General features: G+C 29.5%; 1 protein-coding gene across 1 annotated transcript in view; it reads left to right on the top strand.

Moving 5' to 3' along the window:
* The first annotated feature begins 287 nt into the window (after nucleotides 1-287).
* The window catches only part of LOC100167751 (hippocampus abundant transcript 1 protein), a 14,300-nt gene continuing 3,360 nt past the window's right edge, over nucleotides 288-11,227 (top strand). The window contains exons 1-3 of the mRNA XM_008185512.3: nucleotides 288-731; nucleotides 7,114-7,763; nucleotides 9,140-9,506. Of these exons, the coding sequence (XP_008183734.1) occupies nucleotides 7,176-7,763; nucleotides 9,140-9,506 (955 nt within the window). The 5' untranslated portion in view covers nucleotides 288-731; nucleotides 7,114-7,175. The remainder of the gene's footprint in view (nucleotides 732-7,113; nucleotides 7,764-9,139; nucleotides 9,507-11,227) is intronic.

The raw sequence follows: 11,227 nt of genomic DNA, 5'->3' as shown, positions 1-11,227 counted from the left end.
TCCGATAAGTGATTACTGTAATACTGTTTAGTGTCTACTGATAACCCGACTGATACTCTGTTAACCCGAATTCGGGAACCACTACATCGGTGGCATTACTAGCATAGAGCTCAACGTTTTTAATGTTAATATAGGTACCTATACGTACTGTAAACTGTCTAAAAATATTGACCTACAATCAAATTTGAGATAAGGACATTAATATTATAATCTGCGTTTCTTCCATCGGTATTCTTCTCGATATTTTAATAATATTATAATTCGATTTCGACCAAACTGTAACGACCAGCACGAATTCGACGTGTATTATGCCGCGTAATATTAAAATTATCTAGTGATATTTATGCAGTATAAAACCATGTGCATACGTACGCTAGACGCGCATAGACGATGACTTAATATCAAGTGTTATAACCAGTTTTCGACGAGCCAGGTTCACTGGACACAGTCTGCTGTAGGTAGGTACGACCTAACCACGCACGTGATACCGGGTAACGCCATCGCACGCAACATTTTTGAGGTAATATTATACAGTCGCATAACTATAACGCAGTCGCCTCATCATCAGCTCCTCGACCGGACGCGGTGGTTTTTATCATCCGACGGCGGCCGGCCTATTCGTGTTGTTTTTAATGATAATACAATTATAGTGTCGTGCGTGTGAGTTCATTCTGAAACCACCAATCGTCTGAGATCAGCGTTCTCCCGCTTCGGGTCCTACTGCTGTGGCTGTAAGTACCTTAACGTCGTCTTATTATTTTAGATTATTCAATTTTTGTGTAATGGTATTTACTGTAGTATTTATTTGATAGTAATTACACTGTACACGAGTACCTACTATAATTTGGTAATCTGCCAACGACGTTGTGAACCAATAGTCATTGACTACACAATTTACACATTTGTTTGTAACAGTGAACTACAGATTATTATAAACGTACAGTAGTAGGTATTACAATATAACGTAGGCACCCACGTTAAAATCGAGGATATTTATTAGATCACTATCACTGATCAACGATTCTTCAACTGCAGAAACGTTTCGCACGTTGCTTCCACTGTATACGCAAACTAACCTATAATAATCTTATAACGTCGTATATAATGCATAAAACATACTAGGTAGGTATTAGTGGTTATAAAGTCTGTCGAAGATGAAGATATTTTTTATTGGGCGTGACCGTCGACCGAAACGACATGCCCCTCTTCGCAACGTACTCTGCAAAAACACTCCGATCATCGAAAAGTCGAAATTACGTCCCGCTCCCGTCATCCTCGGTCGGGCAAAGATCAACATTCCGTGGAGTAGATAATTCCAGAATCCTTTCATATTATGTAACGTCCGTCAATATTCGATACTGTTTGATTTCAGTTTATGACCGCGAAAATGTATAGGTATCATAGTTTCAAGTTTCAATAGACTAATATGCGACCTATAAATATATAGGTATAGCTATATAATTTTATAATATAGTTGCGTAACCTTAGGCCTACATCTGCAGTGTCGGCCATAGTGATGCTAGTACCTATAATCAAAATTAAGTATTCAAATTTGTGGTTGACCCGATCAATTAGGTACCTATCAATAATGATAATAATATATGCTCGTATCGTGTTTGATTTAATGAATTCAGTAGGTAACATACTTTGGTGTACCTATAATATAACACAATTTTCATTTTAGTTTTACTTCTACCTTCATTATTGTCTATAATACAACAAATACGCATGACCAATGTTTAAATGTTTTATTCGTCACAATCAATATTGCAATTTTTATGGATTCTTAACGTCCCCGGATCGAACTTCAGTCATGGGTGATGGCCAATGGGTGGTTTTTTCTCTCAGAATAGGCAAACTGTAAAGAGAAAAAAACCATTATCTCCCGCCCCCTCCCTTGAATGTCAACTGAAGACCCCCAAATGTGACGTTCGTAGTAGTATCTGTACTATAATAACTTCAATCGAACTATTATAGAACTACATTCAAGATATAAAAAAGATTTAAAATTAAGAAAAAAAATAGATTAGCCAAGTTTAGCTTATTATTACATATTGCACATCAAATCTGGCGTTTTTTTCATTCAAATTTTAAAACTTAGAAGTGGATATTTCTATAAAATGTATTAATAAAATTAATATGAAGCGAATGTAACTATTTTTGGAAGGGAGGGTGGTGGGGCTGTTGCAACGAACGTCATAAAACAAACTATATTGTTACTACAAATAATATTTATATTATTTATTAAATAAACAAATATTATTATGTTATTAATCATGCACTCACACATAACTACGAAGCACAAACGATATAAAATATAAGGTTCAATAACAGCAGTAGTAATAGTAAGTTAATAAGTAAAATCATAATATAGTTTGAATAATCTAAACATTCTGAACGTTAAAAATACAGCAGTATAAATACAATTTTAAATCATAACCATTAGTTGATAAAAAAGGCCAAAAGGATATTCAAATTAATTTGTTACATCATTAATAATTAAATATTTTACCATATGATATAGAACCTACCGGTTAATAAAAAAAAACTATGACTACGATAAACCAACCACAATTAATAAATATATCAATGAACAATAATCTACGTTAAGTGGTATATTTGCATTCGATAGTAATATTTAATTATTTAATACGCTCATTATATAAAATGCTGGTGGTTACGGGTTTTTTTTCATTTGTTTAAAAATTAATACTCTATCATTAAGACTAGACAATTTTATCCTCCATGATTTATATTATAAGTATTTGTTCTACCAGCTATTGTGCTATACAAATACGACTAGATATTATTTTTATCAATGACCATTGACCACTATTCAACATTATAACATCTACAACGATTCAGAATAAATATAAAATATAATTAGTAATTAGTAATTACTTACATATAATAGTACTTATTGTATATGCTACTTAAATAGTAATAAAAGTAAAAAAAAAAATTATATTTTTGAGGTACACTTCAGGTATTACTAGTGATGTAAATTTTCGTGAAAATTTTATAATTTATCATATTAATTTCTTATCAAATAAATCTTTTAATATTATATAGTTGTAGTATATTTAACCTTCATAATTATATTTTAAAATATGTACTTCTATTACCATTTACCCATTTTAATATAATGTTGGTATTATTCTAATGAACATAATATAGTAAATTCAAAATACAAATCATTAAATATATATAATATATACCTATATCAAAATATAATATTTAACTCGGTAATAAATGTGCATTTTTATCTTTTATTAAAAATGTTGTATTTTTACACTAGTATAAATTATTATGAGTGTATAATCGTTTGTTACAATTATTGATTTTTCAATTTTTAACGGAGGTAATTTATTGTTTGAGTCACTTCCTCAATTTTACCCAAATTATATTTTTTTTTATTATAAGTGTTTTGTTTGATTCTGACGTTATACTTGTTACAATGTAAATAAAAATTAAACAGTAATTTTACAAAGTATTTTAAAATTTTATTTAAACTTAAAAATTAATTAATTTAAGAAAAGTACAAAAAAAAGAAATTTTCAATAAAAAAAAAATTTTTCAAGCTTACATCTCTAGATATAACCAAAAAATATATTTTTTTTCCTGTTGTGGTACCTACATGAAAAAAAATCGAATTTTGTGAACAAAAATTATTATTAGTGAGGACTTGTTATAGAAAATTTGATTTCAACATACTCTTTTTTATGGATGTAGTTTAAATTACGACGATTAGGAAGTGAAAGTATTATTTTGTATATGCAGATAATATACCTACCACATCGTATTGATTTACGAAATTCCGATTTATCAGTGTTTGTAATATTTCGGAAAATATCGATAAATCCAATAGAGAATGTCAACTCGTTACTATAATATAAACACCAGATCAAAATTTAACCGTGATAGACTTAGATATTTTTGCAGCTTCATATAGAGAAATTCGAGAAGACTTGTAAAATGTACCTAATTATTGTGTCAGACAAGATCTGAGCATATTATATTTTCCACTTCACTTAAATACTATTGTCCTTAATAGTCGATAGATATTATCTATTTATGGCATCAATCATTCCGTTTGTTTTCTCACCAAGACTCGAGAGACTTAATTGCAATATTATTTCAAATACGACATAGGTACATCATAATACGTCATAACACCATATCATAGTTTAGATAAGTGGAAAATACACATTAATAATGTGAGAACTAAACCGGATAAAAATCCTATACCCTATTTAGTAAGCCATATTGTATCTTGTATTTAATTTTCCACTTGATAATAAGACTAGTGAGTACACTCAACTATCGCTTAGTGCTTACTCATACGGAAAGTATGAGATGCAGCGTCCCAAACAAGAGTTAACGAACAACAATATTCCTAAGAATATGTTTTAAAACCTCGTGGCCTATACATATATGTACCAATATTACACAACGATATAAATATATGAGGTACATTTTAACCTAGGATCTGAAATAACATCTAGTTAAAAATGTAAAAAGAAAAGTGTAAACCTCACAAAAGGAGCACACTCCATTACAAACCAAACACAATCAATCCCGAAGTGGACTCAAATCACGTTTACCTCGAAACATTCTATCGCGAATTCTAAAAAATGAGCGGGATTGATTACTAGGATCTACTATATATCCATATGGCATATACTAATTAATGTTTTTTAAATAATTACGCTATAATAGCCTATATATTATACTGGCTATAAGCTTATAATAAAGTGTTAAATAAAATGTAAAATATTAAACCATAATATTGTATTGAACATTTGAAACCCAGGCTTTTATGTACCGGGTGATCCATTTAGTATAAAACACTCTTTATTTTAAATATAATTAACGCTTTTAAAAATATTTTTTTTTTACATAATTTCAAATCGTTGAAAACAAAATATTGCTAAGCAAATTATGTATCGTTAATATTTTTATGTATTTTGACATATAAAAATACAATTTTGAACGAGCATTTTATGAGTTATAAACTTAAATTTTAAAGTATAGATGAGAAGAGTGGAGTGGTACATGATACCCTGCCAAATGTTGGCTCACTACTCCGCTCGTCAAAACTTTAAATAAGTACTATTATAACTAATAAACTACTATTGTCCGAAAGTTGATTTTTACAATCACGGAAAATGATCTATATATATTTGAGAAAACACGGAAAGATTAAAAAAAAATACTGAATTTATAGATAAAAATTGGATGATTAAGACTTTGGATTATACCTACACTTCAGATTCTGATTTCTGAGTGGAGCGATCAATGTAATGATTTTACAACGATGTGTGTTTTTTTTGTGTCTGTCATCACTCATCACCTTTGGGACAAAAATGCTTCGAATATCTTCAACAGCATCTTTTATAAGAAAGTAATCTAGTTGTTACCACGTTTTTTTTTTGATAAGTACCTATATAAGTTCAAATGATCGTGAAATTCATCAAAATCCCTTGGTACGATATTTTTACGTGCAAAAAACATATACATTCTGCCAGTATTAATTTTTTATCTGAAAAATAAAAGTCAACTCTACAAAAATTAGTTTTTGACCGATTTCATTAAAACAAAATTTGATTATATTGACACGCATTCTCCTTCACTAAAATAAATTACACAACGCACTCAATATAATGGACCACTGGACCATCATTTTAGTAGTTAAATTATCTTTTGATTATTATTGTGTGGATTATAATAATTTGTTAAGTGAGGACGTTCTGTTCTGATAAACTGTACACAGCGTAATACTATATTGAGTATATTTTATCAACTATTGCTTATCATAATATAGTCGGTAAATTTAGTTTTTATTTATTTATTTTTATTGTATATATCTGTATATTCAACATTTGGATTAAGTTTTTTTTAAATAATGCCGGTGGTATTGCTATTTACTTGGCGACCACCCCCGCCCTTGGATTCACCACAGATAGCAAATATCAGATATATATTTTTTAATTATTTAAAGCGAAAGCCTAAGTAATTTACAAGGACAAACAAGGTAGGATACTTTGTATAATTTGTTCTTAAGCATCTAAAACAAAATTGCAAGTGCCTTGAAACATAGTTTTAAAATTGATTATCTTCGGCAGTAAAATTATAAAATTGTATAGGTATTTCAATATTTTAAATCATTTTTATTAATGTATTAAAAATAATAAATTTAAGCAGCTTCTAATATATTATATTACGAAATAACTAAACCATTTTTATTATACAAATCGTAAACAAAATTCATAGCACCAATAAATACAGAAGTCAGATTTTTATATCTCAATTTTTTTTTATTATAAAATAAAAAAAATTGAGATATAAAAAATCTGACTTCTGGTAATAATTAGATACCTAAAAAAATATGCCTTTTGGCATTTGGCTGTAATTATTCAATCATTCAATTCATAAATTAATGTATGGCGATTAGTTAAAATTAAATAATTTTAATGGCACATTAGTGTTGTCTTATCAAGTATTAATAGTATGCATTACCAATAGTCTACAAGAATTGTACGACTATATTATGAACCTATAGTAATAAAAAATACCATAACATATACGTACATTTAAAAATCAATGGTAACATCAGCTCGTGAATGTTAACCTAGAAAATAATTTTACATACAGTTTTACTGCGACTTTCATTTTAATATTTTTTTATAAAATAAGTGTTTTTTACCAGTGATTATTAAATAACATTAAAATATGATTAATGTAGTTTTTTAAAATTTTCAAAAAGAAATTGACGTCGGCTGTCTGATTAATTAATTAACTATTGGTCGCATCAATTATAAGTTTTGCAACTGAATAGGCATAGGTTCTGTCGGAAACCGCGTAGGTACATTCTATGGTAATTTTTCATCCTGGCCTTGCCGATAAATCAAACATTACCTTATTGAGAGTTAAAGTGATTGAGCCACCTAATATCACACATTATTATAAATTATGGTATAAAAATAAATATCGATTTATCATTTTTCAAATAATTTAAATATGTGTTGATTTATAAAACTAATGTACCTAGCACATTCTGTAAAATAAGCTATTAGATTCAAAAATATTTTATGGATTTTATTTTCTTACAAGGCATGGAACTATACCAACATCGCTACTAGTTACAATAATAATATCAAAAGCGACACACAGCGATGAGGGAGGACGTTCCAGCGACGAACACAGATCGTCTCGTGATGGGACAGCCGAAGACCGGCGACGGCGGCGACAAGGAACCGCTGCGCAAGATGCTGCTACGGAACTTGACCGTCGAACCGATGTTGTTCCCGTACCTGATAGCGTCCATACTGGTCATATTGGCCAACCAGAACCTTAACATCCAGAAGGCGTGCCGGGTGGACCTGAAACTGAGCACGGAAATATGCGACGACCTGGAGAACAAGGACAAGAACAGCAGCATGCTCACCGACAGCGAGATCGCCGTGCAGAAGCTGGTCGCTGACATGCTCATCTGGCAGACGATACTGCAGAGCAGCGTGCCGGCCGTCTTCGTGCTGTTCCTAGGCTCGTGGAGCGACCGGAACCGTTTGCGGCGGCCGTGCATGTTGCTGCCCGTCTACGGCGAGGTGGCCCGGAACTTGGGCCTGCTGGTTTGCGTCTACTTCTTTGACGAGCTGCCCATGAACGTGACGGGCCTGTGGCAGTCGCTGCCGATCGCCGTCACCGGTTACTGGACTGTCTTGTACATGGCCGTGTTCTCGTACGTGGGCGACCACAGCACGGTAAGCGGCTACGGCTTTTTGGATGACAATTTCTAGAAAAGCACAATATGTGTATAATAATTGGGTATATTGTTAACTTTAATACTATCAATTTATTAAGAATTTGACATTAATTTATTGATATAATATTATTATGTTACTTACCTATAGGTACTATTCGTGTATAACAAGTATAAGTATCACCATTTTTTTGTTTAGCCCAGCATTAATTAGGTTTTTTTTTGAAAATTAGAACTCTACATTGTGTAGGCAACTAATGATTATTAAGCAAATACATTTCTGTTGAGTAATTAAAGTATAGGTACTTACTTCAGAGTTTAGATAACCATATATACCTATTATACCAATGAAGCTTTTTATTTTTTGAATCTACTTAAGACGTAGTTACGTAGTTGTGTATATAATTTATTATGTGTAAACGGTTATTTATTTAGTCACATATTATACAGTTATTTGAAATACAGTAGGTATATCTACTCTAATGTCTACACAAGTTATTCACCGAGTTGCTCAATTTTCTTAATTTTTCATATTGCACAACTTTCATAATATTGTTAACTATTGGTACTGTAAGTATCGTGATCATCATAGATTTTTTAATAGGCCATGCATTTTATTTTAGGGATTACATAAGAATTCTCTTGTCTAATTACAAATTAAAAATAAATTATTTTGTTAAATGTCCTATTAAATGTACATGCTATTATTTTATAATTAAATTCCGTTATCCTACATAAAATAGAAATGCATTTAGGTCCAGACTAATATTTTATAATAGTTGAATAATTTAACATAGTTTGGTTTGATTGCCTGAAGGAAGTAAAATATAATATTATACATTAAAGTTGTTAATATACATAAAACATATTAATAAATGTGTCATAGTCAGTAATGAAAGTTTATTAATTAAAATTCATTAAATGTCACTTTTTGTTAGATAAATAAAAAATATAGGTAGTCTTATTTGGTAAATATACTTTTCTAAGATAAACTATTAACTTATTTCAAACAGCATCAAGTACTCACCTAACTTTAACTTAGTAAATATAATAATATATTTATATATATGTATATATTATTTGTAAGACACTGTTTAGTATTTATTTAACATTATACATTATAATCACCGATTTCACACAAAAATTTTTCCATGATGGGGTACCCTATCATTATCTCCTTGAAGAAATACATAAATTGTTTAGCTTACGAAATTATTTTATTAACAAGGTCGTATTTATTGAGTTAAAATGCATAATAACTACAACGCATTAAGTTGTCCAAACCCTAACGGCTAACGCCTTAAACTTTTATGAAGTAGTTAGTAATATAATTAAAATGTATATACATTAATATACCTATTTTTTTTTTACATATAGGAACAAAATAAAACCTTAAGAGTTGGTCTAGTAAACGCGACAATGGCCTTATGTCTTCCTATAGGTACTGGTTTGTCAGGTATATTATATCGTGAACTTGGATTTACTGGAGTATACATCATAGCTTTGATACTCTGTTGCATCAGTATTTGGATGGCTCACATTTTCGTTCACGATACAAAACAGATAAAATTCGATTCGGGTATGAAACATAAAAGGTCTTATTGGTCTCGTATCAAGTTCTTTTTCAGTTTAAATCACATAGTTGACGCGTTCAAAGTGACATTCAAAAAGGAAAAAAACAATAGAAGAATGAAAGTTATCGCTTTGACGTTGCTCATAACTGGAATCATGGGCCCATTGCAAGGTACCTACATTAATTAATAATATAGTTATTACTTATTATAATAGTTTTTGAAACAATATTTTGTTGTGCAGTGTTAGCAGTATAAAACTTGTAAAGACGATTATAATAGTAGACCTAACCTAACCTCATCTGTTGAACTTTCAATAAATCCGAGAAAATCCAATTTCAATTTGTATAATTTAAATATATAATAATATTATCATAATACCTATTAATAATGTAATAAATATCTAATATAATTATATTGTATCTCGAGTAAAGATATACCTAATAGTAAGAAAAATATTAAACAACGTATAGATTAATGGTATGTACCTACCAATACAATAAACCTGAATAAATAACATAAAAAGCCAAAAGGTTTCATTCAAAACAATTTTGAATAAATTCAAAGAACGGCGTCTGATGTACCTATTAAAATAAAACATATTAATAACAATTAGTGTTAATACTTTAATATTATTATCAGTTCTCCAATTTATCGAATAGCCGGCCGATAGATAATAATTATAATATTATACTTCCTGGAAATTAAACAATTACAATATTGATATACTTTAATTTTTATCGGAATTTAATTGATAATAGCTGGGTACTATTATTATCATAGCGTTTAGGTGCATAACACTTCTTGTTTTTGATTATAAATATATATGTTTAAATAATAATTGATATTATAGCGCATAATATAATATCGTTGATCGTTTATCTTAAGAAGGTAGGTATACTAAAAAAATTTCGACGAGATTTTTTTTTAATCAACATATTAATAACTGCCAAGGGAAAATAATATTTAATAACACGTTTCATTCGTCATACACGTTTTTTTATTCTCATTCATGTTACCTATGTAAGTATATAAGGTAGGTGTACATTCCGTTACTTTTAGTTACCCAATAAGCGTATTAAATTCTGAAATCACGATAGGATAGGTATTATTAATAATTACAGCCTACAGGGTACACAAGTAGGTATATCATTACGAACTCGCATCAATTAGTGAAATTACACAAGCCGTATTTTAATTATTTATAAATAATCAAATACCAGCTATATACCTATTCAGCATAATTTGTATATTCTTATTGCTGACCAGAGGCGGAATATTGTGCGAAATAAATTATTATTGATCACCGTCGTATTACATTTAAGGTTTTTTTTTTCAAGATTTTTTTTGATATTATATTTCGATAAATACTAAACAAATAATAATACACGTGGTGGTTTCAAATCTCTTCAAATAATATATTTTTAATCACAACAAAATAACTAAAATCATTATTTTTTGTTTAAATATTTAATTTTGTTAAAATTTGAACTTGAAATGTATGTAAAAAATATTATTTTAGTTATATGTATTTTTGAGATTTTATATTTTTATGTTACTGTAAAAACAACTTATGAGGGATTTTGAATACAATTTTCAAGGTCAGAATGTATTCAGATTTCCTAATTCCCTTCGAAATGTTGTCATGTTGCGTAACGTACCTATAACTGTAACAGTAAGAGCCTACTACCTATACCTAGTAACCAAAATTCAAGAGTCGTGATAGTATGGCATGTGAAACATGTATTGTAATAAAAACCAGTTTAAGGGGATTCGATACCGTGGTTTTTTGTTTTTGTCTAACACACGCGCGACATAGTATTTTAGACGTGTTTTTTGCCAAACATACCAATTAGATCTAATGAAGCGATAAGAATTCTGAAGATTTGAATTT

This window comes from Acyrthosiphon pisum, chromosome A3, assembly GCF_005508785.2.
Source record: "Acyrthosiphon pisum isolate AL4f chromosome A3, pea_aphid_22Mar2018_4r6ur, whole genome shotgun sequence".
NCBI classification, from domain to species: domain Eukaryota; kingdom Metazoa; phylum Arthropoda; class Insecta; order Hemiptera; family Aphididae; genus Acyrthosiphon; species Acyrthosiphon pisum.
The sequence above is the reverse complement of the archived record's forward strand: the minus strand, read 5'-3'. Positions and strand labels throughout refer to the sequence as shown.